This window comes from Lepeophtheirus salmonis, chromosome 6 (genome assembly GCF_016086655.4).
Source record: "Lepeophtheirus salmonis chromosome 6, UVic_Lsal_1.4, whole genome shotgun sequence".
NCBI lineage: Eukaryota > Metazoa > Arthropoda > Copepoda > Siphonostomatoida > Caligidae > Lepeophtheirus > Lepeophtheirus salmonis.
In genome coordinates, this window is record NC_052136.2 from 32,586,189 (window position 1) to 32,603,123 (window position 16,935).

General features: G+C 31.5%; 1 protein-coding gene across 1 annotated transcript in view; it reads left to right on the plus strand.

The window, feature by feature from the left end:
- The window catches only part of LOC121120139 (chaoptin-like), a 111,047-nt gene that overhangs the window by 68,681 nt on the left and 25,431 nt on the right, over positions 1-16,935 (plus strand). Inside the window, 2 exon segments of the mRNA XM_040714980.2 lie at positions 9,927-10,259; positions 12,404-13,245. Coding sequence (XP_040570914.1) covers positions 9,927-10,259; positions 12,404-13,245 — 1,175 coding nt within the window.

A 16,935-nucleotide genomic window follows, 5' to 3' on the forward strand; every position in this document is an offset into this window, starting at 1 on the left:
AAATGAAAATACCGCTTTACCGTTTTATGCTTCCATAATATGTCATCATTTCTGGAGGACAGTAATATGAATGATATCATTCATATTTGTAATTTGTGTAACACTACCAAATAACCAATATAGTAATCATTAGCTTATTTTCTAAGTAGATGTCAGATCGTGGATGAGGTCATTGATTTTTTTTTAAAGGAAGTAAATGTCGGGATAGAAAGTTCGGACCACGGGCTTTTCAACTTCATACAGTTTGGTGGACGGAATTTCGGGCTCAGGCTTAGACCAAATCTACCTCTAAACTGCAGACAAGTTATACCGGGCATTAAACAGTTGCTATATCTTTGAGTAAAAGCATCTCCGTTCTTTCAAATTGTCTCCGGTCTCCCCTACGTTTATATATATATATGAAAGGTTTCAATACGTATTATAACCATATATGGTTCTATGCACGTATGTTTAAATAGAAAACATTTCCAAATATATGTCTATACATTTAAAAAAATAAAACAAGTTTTACAGTTATTTTTTGTGTGTGATATTCCTAATAGCACATTCATATTTTTGCGACTTATGTTTTTATATTTCCGTTATAATGTATTGTATTGCGCATTCTGGGGTATTATAGTACGATATACGTAACATGAGTATGAATAGACATTTAAATGGGTGTCTAATATTACTATGTATATGTTAGTTATGAAAATTGTGTGCATAATGGGCATGTTTAAAAAAAAAGAAACCGAAAATCAGCATGGTAATCCAGACAATTTGAAGAATGTTTTGAAGGAAATCAGCTACATTTAGCTGTGTCGAGGGAGAATGGGGATTAAGGAAATAAACAAAGGCATTGGCAAGAATTACTCCAAGTTTGATCCTCAATTCTACTCTGAATCCAATAAGAACTTAGAACTATTACTCTGCAACAAATTCTCAAGTTACTCTCCGTCATTTATGAACACACAGCAATTAGGTTTAGAATATATCTGAGTCTATTCAGGAAAGTAAGTACACTCCTCAGGAAATAAATAATACAGACAACTAATAAAGAAAGGGAAATGCATTCTTCAGATTACCAATTCCAAAAAAACGACAACAAGGACATTGAAGTCGAGTTAACAACCATATATCAAAGATTGATAGTCTTAGCAACCCATTGTTTCCGAGTTTGCCGCGAAAATATCAAGGATGGAAGTGACGCAAAGAGCGACTATTGTCGAATTAGCTCGTTCTGGAAACAGTACTAGGGCTATCAGATACTCTACCGAATATCCCAAGACGATCATGTGCTATGTTTTAAAGCACTTGAACGAGTGGAGGGCATCCCCAGTAGGCCCCAAAAAGCCTTTATTTAAAAATAAACAGGATTTTTTAAATGAACTTTCTCCTAAACGAATCATCAATTTTAATAAAAACCATTGCCAAAGAAAGCTAAATAATAAAAAAAAACACATTATTATTATTCAATATATATATTATTATTCAATAACCCTTCGTAAACAGGAGCATGTATTGATGAAAGACTCTTTAGGTAGATTCCAGAATTCTTTTGGATCCTGAATATCAGTTCGAATTTTGTGTTGCAGAAGAATATATTGGTGTGTCACTCAACTGCAACCCACAAAAAGAAGTCCAAAGGGATGAGGTCCAATGAGCTTGGCTCTTGTTGTAACAAAGTAAGAAGTATTTTCTGTCAGAAGTTGAGCTCTTGACATCTTGTATGATATTTATTGCAAATTATCTGCCATAAACTTCCTCATCAGCCTTTCAGAACAGTTAAGATTTGAAATGGCATTTTTCCTTATCGATTTGCAATGAAATAGTCTACATATGCTCATTTTGTGATCAGAAGGCTTTATTATTGATTAGTATTCAATTCCAGACTTTTCCATTTCCTTTCTGACTCTCCAGACAAAGAACATGTTCAGGTTTAAGACGTTTGCAATCTCAACATTGAATCATCAAGCGTGGAGCCAATCAAGAACAATCTGCCTCTTCCACAATTGTGGACTAAATACTTGGTTGATTAATGAAATTTTTTTAACTGACGCCAAACACTTCTTACTAGCCGTCAATGACACAAACAAATTCCTACCTCCTATATTATCTCATCTTTGAGACTACAAAAATGTCTATAAAGACAAGGAAGAGAAGGAGACCATTCTTTGTTTTATGCTAAGTCATCTTCCCTCCTGACCCAATAGTCACTTGAATCTTGGCTTAGATAGTCTTTGCTTAAAGTAGCTTCTTAGTACACCAAACCCTTCAGCATACTACAAAAATTTAAGATCCATCACTGAAACTACGGATACTATTAAATGTTAAAAAAATGTAAGGAAATGATAGAATACATCAACAGTTAATTGTCAGTCATTATCATTTTAAACAAATATATATCAGCATTACAGTTATAACAAGTTTTAACGCCCTCGTTATAAGCCTTCTTATAAGCATTTATATAAAACCCTTTAAAATAAAACTAAGGAGATTATGGGCAAAAATGCAGGCTATCTTTATTTGAAATAGATGATGCAAAATGCAACAAATTTGGCTAATGCACTAATAGTAAGATACTTTTTTTTAGCAAACAGAGAGACGTCAAAATCAGCAAACAAATATATACTTATATTACAATGTAGAGGATATTTAGATTAGTTTATGAAAATGTTATTTATAAAATTGTATACCTATATAAAATACAAGTGGGAGTACCTGGACTTCTCCGGAGTTATTAGGAGTCGACAAACAGACACACTTTGCTTTGAAGATATTGAAAATAACTTCCCAGGTAAACCTCACTGTTACTCTTTGTACAATCAGATCTAGTTACACAATACTTAGACGTTCTTTCCTTCATATTGAAGTAATATTTATAACAGTTTGAGAAAAATAAATAATGTAACATGAGAAGGCAGAGAGAATCTCTAGAGCATTCCCTAGCTGAGCATTAGCTAAACACGCTCGTTGCTACACTTCATATAAAACCACATTCATTATTTTATATCCTATATAATATACTCCTTTATTTTTTAATGTGAGCTTTAGCTACACACACTCTTTCTTAAGAATGGGTACTCAATTCATATTTTATACTCTAAAAAGTTGTGTAAAATATGAGTTCACCCAAACACGTTCGAGATTTCACCAGGTCCACAATTTTATGTATTCGCCTCCAGAATCAATCACGGACTAGATCTGAGCCAAGAAGGAAGAACAGGCGTTGCCAAGATAGTTCCTTGGGATGTTGGTCATTGTCTTCTTTGATGGAAGCAATCAGAGAGTCATTAACGGCATGGTAAGTTCGATTTTTTTTAGATTCGATCCAGCCCTATACAAAATAATTCATCTGATGAAGATTGCTGGTGCTTACTCAGTCACTTCAGTGACCTTTTTGAACATGAAAAGGAGCTGAGTCTTGCTAGACACAAGGTCGATCTTAATTGACATTTGGGACCTCCCAAATTGAAACCTCCATGCTATTATGGACAAAAATCCTCGTCACGGGGAAACGCCGTTCCTCCCCTGAAAATTCAATCTTTTTTATACCTGGATCAGATTTCGCCATGTTACCCAAAATTTCACTAAAGTTTCTTATACAACAACGTTTCTGTTGTCAAAAAAGAAACGCCATCCGACAGCTCTACCATAAAAAAGCCGGTGCACATTTTATTAAAAATTAAAAAACGTAATATCCTTGATTAAGAAAATTAAATACTTAGTTTTCATTTTTTCCACCAGGCAGCGATAGTAAATAGTTAATACAATAAAATATAAAAATATACTGATTAGTAAATGTATTACATACAAGGTAAGATTATTAAGATTTAAAACAAAATGTAAAAGTGTAAAAAAAAAATTATAAAAGGTAACTAATATCTGTATTTAAAAATATGTTATACAAAAAAGTATTAATTAGAAATTACTTGAGACCTGCCTAATGAAGACAGTTTAGAGGTATGGAATTTCAGAGGCAAGCCGATCTATAATGAACACTTTGCTTGAAAATGTCTTTATTTATGGGGTTTTTTTTTAACAGAGAGTCTTGTTTCGTGGAAGAGGTAGCCTTGGTTTTGTATCCATGGTTGGGGAGATTTTGTTTAAAGTTATATGGAGCGTAATTAAATCTTTAATTGGACGTCTATTGTATAGATTGATTGGGTCAAGTCTTTCAATTTTTACATGGATAGTTGCCATTATCTCCCGATGAAGGAAATAAAGACACATAGTCTTGTACCTTTTGCAGGGAATAAATCAAACAGTTTCTGGAAGGATGGAATCATAAACAAAGTGCAACAGTTTCTCTACTATAACCATTTTTAACTATGAAAATGAATCAGTACAAATTGAGAGAGAGAAACAATTTAGATTAATATGCGACCAACATATAATTCTATAAGTTATTTTTGTTTGATCATGATTAAAAACTGATAGCAAACGTGTGAAGATGCTGTTTCTACATAATCTATTCTTTAGAATAATTATGGAATTATAAAACATGGAATTCTTGAAGGAATTGAGTAATAATTACGTTGACTCTTTTTTTTTTTTTTTAATATTCCCTCATGTGGGAATATAAAATCTGCATGATTGTTCTCTGGTCACCCCTGAAGATGATTCCTTATATGCTCTCGATAATTTTTATTCTTCAGGGTCACTTCTCGAACTTGTGAGAGGTAAATATTTAGATACCTATCTACGTTCTTTTACATACCTATTTTGAGAAACAGTTCGCGTTTCCGCCATTTGGACGAAATATTGGTAATGTAAGAGTCCTCTGAGTAAATTGATGTGAGTTAGTTTTTTTTTTTTTTTGTGAAAATAGACAAAATTAAGAATGGAGCTTTTATTGCATATTTATTTTTGAAACTGTTACCTTTAAATAGATGCAAACAAAAGCAGACATATAACGGCTTGAACAAAAAGTGTCTCGTGAACAAAAAAATTTCCAGAGAAAAACGACGTGTACTATTTGGACGGGTTACAGAAATGGAAGTATCGTTGTGTAGAATTACAAGGTGTTGAAAAATAAATCAAAAAAGATTTAGAAAAATGTATTTGATAGGATGGAAACTTTTCAGACCTCCTTCGTATACTAGGGGTAGTATCTGGCATTGTCCGGAGTAATTAGGCGTTGACTAAAAGACAAATTTTGCTTTAATAATATAGACGAAATCCCACAATTGTAGAAATGAATTGTGAAGGAAATCCTACACTATTTCTACTCAATACTTATATCGACTCATATGTTTTCCCGCCTCAAGAATAAAATAATAATAATGATTGATGAGTATGTTTAATCTTTAGAGTGCATACTAATAAAAACAAACAAAATTCATTATAAAACACTCCTGTTTATTTATAATTCAAATCTTAGCATATACTGAAAATGACCATTATTTATGAATGATATTCATAAGGGAGCAATAAGAAAAACAAACAGAAACAACGCACACGCCTGCAATATTTGACAAATACGACTACATTATTATTTCTAATACTAAAAATATACATGTTCAATATTAAAAGCACACGCCTGCTATATTTTATTAATATAACTATATTGTTATTTCTCTTAGATCAAAATATGTTTATGATATACATAGATCATGGAACATTATATTCAATGCACCCGGTGACTGTTTTTCATACATACAGACAAACCTTTCTTTATTCATTTAGATTATGCGTATTAAGAAGAGAAACCAGTATAGAGAAATACCTAGAAATATAAGTTGCAAAATCCGTAGAATATAACAGTTCAAACATGTTTAGAAGGCAAACATATTTAGTTATAAATCGAGAATGTTGTTTCCCCATTGTTTTTGTGGTGTCTCGTTCACATTCTTCTGGAATTGGCCTTCTGGCCTTTTTTCATAAATCTCATTTGAAGAAAGTTGTTTGATATATTTTTATTCTTTTGTGAGTGCTTGAATCCATCCAAAATGGTTCTTACTCATGATGTTGAGTTATGTGCTTCCACAAATCAAGATTTAGATACATTATATTATAATTATGTACTTGAAATGAACTCAAAGGAAAACTGAAGCTTTATGAAATATTCATTGACTTGAGATTCTACTTGAATTTCCAGTAAAAGGAATTTTCCCGCCTCTGCCTTTATAAAAAACAAATGATTTAGTTGTGACGTTATAATATGGATTGTTAAGAGGAAAATTCTAACGTATTTATATTTCCTTTATTTGTCGAACCATTATTAAGAATCGAAATTGAGTCAAAGATTCCATTGTGGCAGTAATTTTGAATGAGTCTAACCTTCATATATCATAAAGCTGCTTTCCTTTATGATAACAACTTAGATTTATGTAAGGGTCTGTTGTTATCTTTTGTCATGCATATGTAAAACAATTATAATTACCAGCACCATGTCTTTCAGCCTTACTAATCTACTCAAAATCTCCACATCCATAAGAAGTTGTACATACTCATAGCAGATACGTAAATATGTTGACATTCACTTTGTTTATTTTTTAAAGATCAAACAAATGTTCAAATTATTTTAATGATCTAAGTTAGTACATTCTACGAGTACTTAGTAGGGTTTCTTATTTCCCGGGATACCGGGGGGGAAAAGGTTAAATTTCAAAATGCCGATAAACATCGAGATCTCGTTAGTAAATAATCCACCTTATCTGTAATTCGACGTCAAATATCTTCACCTCTCAGAAATTTTGGAACAAGACATTTTTTTTGTTTTGTTTTTATTACTGGTTCAAATTTTACCTTACTGTTGTACCTAAGCTATAGATATGCATAAAATAAAAATTGTGAGGAAATTTAGAGATTTAGAGGGAGAAGTGTTTATGAGGAGTCACATATCCGGGAATATGTGTATATTTCGAAGGACTTATTGACTATAAATGGATTTTTATTCATAGGTAAGATCTTAGTCAAGGCTTGAAGGAATGTAAAAAAAAATCATCCATGGGGCATGAGCGTTATTTAATTATATTATTTTGTAAAATAACGCGGCAGAGAGTGGCGTCATCTTTCGGCAAAATAATAAAACTCCAAAAATGAATATATTATTTAATAAAAATATATAGGGCAGGGATTTTAAATCCGGATAATTTAAGGATAATGTGCATTACAATTTATTTCCCAAAATTAATTCAGACATTCACAAGACTTTTTTCTTACATAGTCGGGTCCATAGTGAAGTCAATCACTCAAACCAACCACCTCCAGCTTCAACCACATTCTCCAACCTGGCCATGAACCTATTATAGGCCTTGATGAAGAACTCCTTGTCCATGTTGTCCACTGCCTGCAGAATGAAATCCTCCAAGGGCTTTTGTGCACGTTTACTGGACTCTCTCTTCAAGACGCCGCCGCTAACATAATAGTCCAAAGGGCTCTTATTCCAGCTAGCTAGGAGACCACATTTCCGTTGGCTAAAATATAAAGATCTTAAAAATATATTTTTGTTTTTGTTCTATTTTTTCGAATAAATCTAATTACAATTAGACAAACTGCACCAGTTAAAATTCTAGCAATATAACAGATCTGTTTACATCAATTTATGTTCTATAATACCATTATCTATAGTCATTGACGTCCTTGGTCCTGTACGCGGTACAGCGGCACCTAATAATGGCTGCACGCCCTTTGTATTTATGGGACATCTCAATAATTTTGTATTTTGTCTAAGAATCTGATGATACGAAATTACTGGAGGCTAAATTGTATTTGGAAAAATTACCGGCTGCCAAAATGTTCGACGCATAATTAGTTAAATCCAATAACAAAGACTATAAAATTTATGTATTTCTGAGTTTTATGATAGTTATAACTTACACAGGGGGGCAATATAGTTTCTTTTTGGTAACAATGAAAGGCAATCAGACTGAAGAAGTAACGTTGAGGGTTTCATTCCAGAGGCAATATGCTGAAGTTTTTTTTTAGGTATTCCAGTCAGTCGTTATCATGCGTTGGATTAGCGAGGAACGTGCGTTTGCTGTTAAAGTAAATATTGCCAAAAAGTTTCTCCATAATATTTTATGAAATTAAACTAATTGCAATTAACTCTTGTCATTTTGTATTGGTATTATTTATGAAAATCAGTTTATTGCTTCAATTTTTAATCTACAAAATAAATATATTTTTAATTTATTTTAATCGTTTGAAATTTTTTGAATGCAAATAACTCCACGGATAATAATTATATTAAAGAGCTAAAATTAGTAGTATGAGATCCAATGTTTGCAGTTTTTCTAAATCGCATAATTGGAGCCGGATTTATTACGGAAAAAGAACATTTTTAAGATCCTTGCAAATATCTAATTATCTAATCACTCACATTTATAAAATAAGATATTTCTGCACAAATCAACGGTCCCTCTAAAACCTTTCAATGAAAATTTATTTAAAGAAAAACAAAAATATGAAAAAATCAATGAGTATTAAAATATCAAAGTTTGGTTTATTCAATAATGGGGACGTTACGTATCTGATGTGATTTTCAAAACTATTTATAACACAACTTTAAACGTAGATTATGAAGCAAAAATTGAAATTTTATAAGCCATAAAAAATGTTTTATTGTCTTTTGAAAAAAGGATGTGATGTTGTCGAACCCTATATTATTAAATAATTAAATGTTGGATTTCAAAAGGATTTCCCCCGATAAATCATCCCGGGATCCCGAGATGTAGTCCCAAGTATATAGTAATGATTCTTTATTCATTATCTCTTGAGGGGAAAAACTTTTGTGGAAGAAGAAGAAAAAAAATATGAAAATTTATGAATTTAAAGAGTTTTTTTTTTTTTTTTAAATAGTGATAAATAAATAAAAGAATTCACGTGACGTTTATGGTCTACATCTTATTTATGTATGTGAAGGCTTGATATTATACCTAATTCATTCAAATTGTATACCTGACTACATTTAAGAATGAGTCTATGATACATACTCCCTTGGGTTTTGATTTTCATGAAAAAACAAGAAACAGTACAGGATTATGTCCCAAAAATAGATCACATCCCGACAAACACTTCCTGGCTTAATAGTAGCCATATTTCATTCCCAATGTAGTTTTAGTGGTGTCACTCAGCCACTTCAGCGGCTGAGATTTAAGGTTATCAGTCTCCCGTAGAGCCTTACACGAATCTTCTCTACAACTGGGACGCCAGTCACATTTAACTCCTCCCAATTTGAAATATTCATTGCTGTCTACTAAATTAAATCTTCTCGGCCCAACATCGTTTCTCTACTGTAAATTCAATCCTCTTTATATCTGGAGTAGCTGTCGCCAAAAACATCATATAATTATTTAGCTTAGAGTGCTAAAATTTACAGAAGGCTTTCCTAAATCTTTTTAAAAAAGTGTGGAAATACGCCAGATAGCTTAAGTAGATTAATAGTACTCGTGAAATCTTTTGTCCTCACGCAAAATATCACTTTTTATGATACAACATACTATCATTTTACCTTATACCTGTGCACAAACTAATTGTCGAAAGCCACATAGCCAAAATAACTGCTTTGCCAAATGGTATCTTTGACAAATGGCCACTTTGCCCAAAAAGACATATTGATTCCCATTCGTATTACAGGATTTTATACGAAGAAACTATTTACAGATTCTTGGTCCACTCCTTAAGTAATCTTAGAATTGAATTTAGAATTCTTTTTTCGATGTGTTTTATTGATTAAATTTATTTAGAAATTATATGTAGTCAGTAAATTTTCTAAAGATTGTATTTGAATGTGTGTTGCAAGACTTTATTTTGGCTTTTGATGAGTCAAAACTCTATTCATCCTTTCAGTTTATAGAGGGACATATAGCATATCTTTTTTAATTTTCACCATGTTACTCAATATTTACATCATCCCTCCATTGAAATAGACAGATATATATATATATATTTTTTTTTTGTAAACTATATCATAACTTAACCAATCATCTTCCTTTCAGATAACAACATATCCGAACTACTCAGAGAGGACTTGAAATCTCTAACCAATAGTTTAAAGACACTGGATCTTTCTGGAAACTGTCTTACTTCTGTTCCAGAAGGTATTTTCTGGGATCTACAAAGGCTTGTATCTCTGGATCTGAGTCGAAATAACATCATACAAATTCATTCCATGGCCTTTCAAAATGGTGTTCCTTTACTTGCCGAGATTTATCTCTCTGGAAATTTACTGGGTAAAATACCATTTGTATCCTTGAATCATATCAAGAGTCTCCGAATCCTGGATCTCTCAAAGAATCGCATTGAGGAGATACAAGATGAATTTTTCGAAGGTATTATATTCGAGAATATATGTTGTGTAGAGGTTCTAATAAAAAAAGATGAAATGTACCATTTTAAATGAAGATTTTCAAGAAATTCTTACTGTTTTCCTCCTTCCTTTTCTTAGACCAACTACAGGCTATTTTTTATTAATTTCCTTCGAATGGTCAGATCGAGTTGCACTGATTAAGTATAAGTAGATATTTTATTAATAAAATTACTCCATCTGATCTAGGAATGTTCTTTGAAGTCCATGTACATACATTAAGTATTCTCTAGGAATCACTGTGGTGCAAACCTACCCACATTGAGTTCAGGAGAATAATTTATCCTGTGCGCGTTGTCCATTGAGCTTTGATGGCTATTTTGTTTTCTTTTACTATTAATAGAGAAGTAAATAAAAATGAATACGCACAAGTAGTGCGTATTCATTTAAGTTATGTTAAGTTAGTAGCATCTCTTGGAAGTACACACGCCAACTTTCAGCCAGATCTCTTTTTGAGCTACAAAATTGTGACCATGTTCTATCTTATTGTGAATAATAATCGTTTATTTATAAATGTGTACGAGACTTGTGACTAAATTGTTAAGAAAATTGTCTTTTCTAAAACAATATTGTCTAAAAAAATATAGCTAATTATAAAGTTTCAACTGTAATTTAAATAATTATGTTATCACAAACAACCCCAAATTCTAGTCATAGCCTTGACTTCCCTAGAAATTTTTGTAAAACCCCTCCTTGATATGGATCCGAATATGGGATCCTATATTCATAACAAGGTGACTATAATATGTAAAGATGTCATTTTTATTTTTTTTTAAATGAGTGCGAGGAAAAGGCGTGAGCAAAACTTGTGTGATTACTCAAGGTTAATAGATATATTTACAAGGTTATACCATAACGCGTGTACGACTGATGCTTGACTTCATGGTAGATGAGTGGCTGCGTGTTTTGTCAAAATCTGTTTTCTTGCCCAGCAGTGGGTACGATACATTAAATTGACAATTTTAGAAATAGTGACGTGTTAGACTATGAGTGGTTGCTTGTGTTTGTTTGTTTTTCAACATTTGCCTATCTTACCCAGCAGTCGGTACAATACATCACATTGAAAATTCTAGTAAGCCCGATTACATGATGGTCAATCCTTTGATTTCTATTAGCCTTGGTATTACTTAATGAAAGCCCTTGTTACTACCAGCTGACTGTAGTATGACTTTGGGGGATAAAATAACTGCAGCAGGACTTATTAACTAATGAACGAAAAAGGAAGAAAAAGGAAAACCGCTTCTCCTTTTGAATTTCTAAACTTTTTTTTTATCTACAAAAATGGCATTGTTAATAATAAGGTCTGAGCAGAATAGAAGAGAACAATAATTACTAGCTGGGTGACTATACAATGACGTCACTGGGGTAACGTGCTGGAAAAATGGAAATACATTTTTTAGTATTATTACCATAAAAATTGGTTTAAATGTTTTATATCTAACTAAAAGAAAATATTATTTTTTGCACTTCTTGTTAATATTCTCCCCGATTTGATTTTCAATATATATATATTCTCAATTTCTTACCTCAGTAACGTCGTTAGAAAACTGTTTTATTTTCTTCTACTCTATTCTTATTATATAGGACTTAGAAAAAAATAGTCCTATGTATGTTACAAAGGAAGGCAAAAAATAGAGGGCACATTATATTTCACGACGTTACCATTATTATACCATGCAATTTTTCATACAAAAAGATACATAAGTACAAGGGGAAAAGGCCTAAAATTCTTTGGTATTTAGCCAATTCAGGACCCAATCTTTTCAACTATGAAATGATTATTCAATCCTTCTTGGGAAGTAAATACAGTTACACAAGGGCTAATTATAATTCAACCAATCCATGTTCAGAACATTGAATTGTGGAAAAGAAGCAAAAATGACGACATTTGACAATAAAATACAGTCTATTTTTTTGTGTTAGGAAGGTAACGCCGTGATGTATAGGATAATTTTAGGATATTATTATTTATGATGATAATTAAAATCACTGATGTTGTAATTCAATATGGGATTTTAAGACAAAGAAATTGCAACTTTTACACAACATGTATACCTAGGTATATATAAATATATTAAATGCAAATACATTAATGGATATTTAATTAAGGTTCTTTGAAACTGGATGAGCTGAATTTGGACTACAACTATCTGGGACCCCTCAAAGCTGGATCTTTTGAAAACTTTGAATCCATTAATTATACACGTCTCCAGGGAAATCCAATTGGCTCTATAGAAGAAGATACATTTTCCAACATAAAGATTAAATACCTCTTCCTCCGTGATGCCTCCCTGGAGGAATTATTACCAAAGGCTTTTAAAGGCCTTGAAAAGAGCCTAGAAGTTCTGGATTTAAGTGCCAACAGTCTAAAGGAGATCCCAGATGATATATTTGAGGACCACGACTATTTAAGAAAATTGGTTCTAAGTGAAAACCATTTGGTTAGTTTTAGTCCAAATGCAAGTGGATGTCGATTCAATGTTGTGGATTTGGATTTGATTGGGCCAGACAATGGCTTTACTCCACTAGAAGAATATGGACTTGTGCAGACATTGAGAGTTTTGGGAATGAGTAGAATTGGTGATGAAAAGTCTGGAGATTTAAAGAGTGAGACATTTGAGGCCTTTGTACCAGGCCTAGAGATCCTTGATCTACGAAGCTCTGGCCTTAAGTCCATTTCAAAAGATGCATTTAGTCACGTTACAAGTGTTTCCTTCCTTGATTTATCAGACAACAAAATTAATAGTATATCAGAAGAGGCCTTTCATGGAATGGGCTCCTCTCTTCAAAAGCTACGGATCTCCAATGCTCTCTACTTTACATCCTTGCCTAATTCTGCCTTTTCAGAAATGAGTGAACTCAAAATCCTGGATTTGAGTAATAATCACATACGGAACCTTCCTTTGGACTCCTTCCATAAAATGTCGAAATTAACTCACCTATTGCTTCAAGTAAGTTGTTATCCTAGTTGTTTATTAATCAAGAAACATATAATATGTTTTGCATATATAGTCTGTCAACTCAAAAGCAACCTAAAATGATATTTCTCAAAATTGAGTCTCAATTATGTACATTTCTATTCTTGGAAGTTAATGATCATCAATTTATTTAAACAAATTATTATTTTTAACCCTTTACAGGCGCAGCTAATAGCACTTTAGTATCAAAAATGTACAATGGAGGAATCGCACATAGAAATATTTTATTAAAAAGGGGTAGATCGTTGCCAAATTATGTCTCACAAATCTAATGAAAATTGTAATATATAGTTAATATTCTTGGGTATCTCAAATCATTCCATAAATTTGAATACAAAGACGATAATAAACTTTAGTAAATTTTGAGGCCTCTCATGCCATTTTCGAGAAAGTAAGGAAGATCATTTAAAAAATTGAGATTATTCTATCGAAATACATCCTTTTTAGGCCTCTTGTACTGTCTCAAATATGTCATAAGTAAAAAATTGTAGTTTTTATATTTTTTAGTATTTGGTTTATCAGACAAAAACAACGTACAGCATATGTTTAATAATTACTTAAAATAAAATTGAGAATCAATATGAAAGTAACTCCTACCTATATCATTGCTATGGTAGAGTGGAATTTGTATTCATTTCTTTAATCTCTTAACTACTCGCAGCTTATTTAATTAAATGTAACGGCAGCTTTGTTGCTATTCTCCCTGAAATTCTTCCGATTGTCGGCGTGCCCACATTTGTTTTACGTATGGTTTTTTTAAACATAACAGCGGATAATACTATTTGCCAATCACTATCATTTCAAACCATACTGCATTTAGCTATGTCATTTTTGATAAAATAGGGAAACTGCAAAAATTAGCTCATTTTGAACCAAAAATTTCATGTTTTCCGCAATTTAAATGCCCTAGAAATATCTTGTAACGTTTTAAACATTTTCGAAGTCGGCTTTTTGATAGTTTCAATCAAAAAATATTCTTTTTTAAGGGGGAGAAGTTATATTAATCCGAAAATTCGACAGTCTAATTTAGAAATGATTTACAAAAATAATCGTACGTTTTTTTTTTCTTCCTGATTCGTGTTCAAGACTATTTTTGTGTTAACTTACCAAATAATATGTAAATAAACACAGAATATGTTCAATATAAATTTTGTAGGATTTCTATTAGTGTGTTCTTAAGGAGACAAGGAGAATCTCTCTCAAACTTTTTCCCTCGATGTAATACAAAACTAATAAAATTGAGTGTAGTGTGTTTAGTATATTTAGGTATTTATTGAACTTATATATATATCAATGCGTGGAATCAATAATTTCAGTAAAAGCAATGGAAACGATATTAAAAAGCTGTCAAATCCAAAAGTTCTTTCATCTCACATTTGAAAAATTAAATAGGTTTATATATATAAAAATATGTACGTTAGGGTGAGGTTTTTATGAGATTGATGGAGTAAAACAAATTTAAATCCACCAATATAAAATACTCATATGAAGTCAATATAAGTATATTTACAGACTAGGTATTTATTTTATGATTATTTGTTTTAAGTTAACTCCCCATAATAATATTTTACATTAATTGAAACTTCAACATGACATTTTGCATCCTCATTTATGAGCTGCACAAATATGATTTACTCAACACATTCAACTTCATATGCCGTTAATGTGTCAATCTTTATCATTTTAAAACACAAATAAGAGAGTAATCCAAAGCGTTTTTTTGTTAGACCAATTTGGACCGACTTTTTCTTCAGGACCTATCTAGACCAACGCTTTTTTGAGACCGGTTTATATCGAACAAAGTTAGTTCAGTCCACAAAAAAATCATACGGGACTCAAACCCGTCAAGGATTTTCAGAGTTAAACCTCAACAGTAGTTTTTATGCATTTGGTTCATAAAAAATATTGAAAAAAGATTCAGTTTTTGTTTTTTTTTGACAAATTCGAGACACTAGCCTCACCCTAATATAATATTGTATGCGTAACACATATTATATTACATGAAATATCCAAATATTTATACATACATATTCATATATCAGTCATTTAACGAATAACTTATTCAATTAATGGCTATGGTGTAGGTTTTAGACTTTAAAGGCATTACATTTTATGAGAATAGCTTTTTTCATATGAAGACGCACTGCATCTAATTCCCGTAGTGTTGACATAACACATTAAAAAACGACGGCAAATCCATAAAATATGTCAAGAGTCTATTAATTTTTAATGACCCTTTAGTCAATTTATACTGACTTTTAAACAAATATCCTCCCAAAATCTATGTAATATTGCCAATGGAACTTTATTGTCAAATACAGAAACACTTTCTGTTTTTTGTTTTTATATATATACATATATGTGATCCGTCAACACAAAACAAGCTACAATTATTTTAATTTTTTTTCAAAATTGATTTGTTATTATGTTTGTATTCTTTGGCGAATGATCCTGAATTTCGATAAACAATAGTTTGCAAATTAAATTATGCATCTATTTCAACCTCTAATTAATCATTTGAATGAAATTTACTTATCAATTTTCTATATTCCCATTCATGACCTTAAAAGGATCCAAGTAATGTAATTTTTAAACGAGGTAAATCTCATTCCCATGAAGTAATAATCATCAACCCAACTTGGAAAAAACAATGTAGCCACAATACCTTGCAGATACCAACACTCTCAATTTTTCCTTCTGACCACATGTCGAGGTCAGTTCCTTCCTGGCAGGCGCGCCGAATTTGGACACTCTCAAGGCTTCAGCTGATGAGCATTGGTACTCCATCTACCAAGCAACAAGGCCACAGTTCTATTATTTACAAAATTGAGAGAAGTAAATTAAAAATATCATATGTAGATATTCATGTAAAATATAATCATATGATTGCCTCACCACGCCCAACAAAATGGAATGCATAAATAAAAATGAATATTTTTTGACAGAAATGAGTGTTCCAAACAAATTAACTACAATTTTTACCAATTGGACGCCCATAATAAATATGAAATTAATTTATTTCAAAATAAATAAAAAATTGCCCAACTCTTATGAATATGAAACTTTAGCAACATGTTTTACATAAGTAGGGGTAAAACATGTCCAAAATATACTTATTATTAAACCTTTGGGCTCGCTTTTAATTGTATAAAAAGTAGCCTAAATTGATTGTTACTCTAAAATATTGAGAAATGTAAGGATTTTATCTGAAAAGACATATCAAAGGAAGCTTTTAAATTATAGCTAACATTCTGGGATATCTTTATTAATCCCAGAAATTTACACAGAAGCCCTATAATTGACTCAGATTTGTATCCTTCTAAATTTACTATGATTTACTACTGTTTAAAAATGTCCCTCTTTATTGTTATTTAGCTGTTACAAATAGTGATATGTGAGTTCCAATATATTCGGTCCGGTCTAGTCTTAGGATCGATCCTATCATTCCTTAAGACGCAAGAACTTTCCTAAAAATGTCGATGGTTTATTAAACTAAATAAGATCTGTGACTCGTCAAAACAAAAGCAAAGTAGAACGATCTTTTCAAAATTGAGAGTAGATTACATTTTATTCTTCAATGAAGTATCACCATTTTCTAACAACAAATTACTTTTATCAACATTTTAAAGGACCCAAAAATTGCACTTAAAGTAACCAAAATTG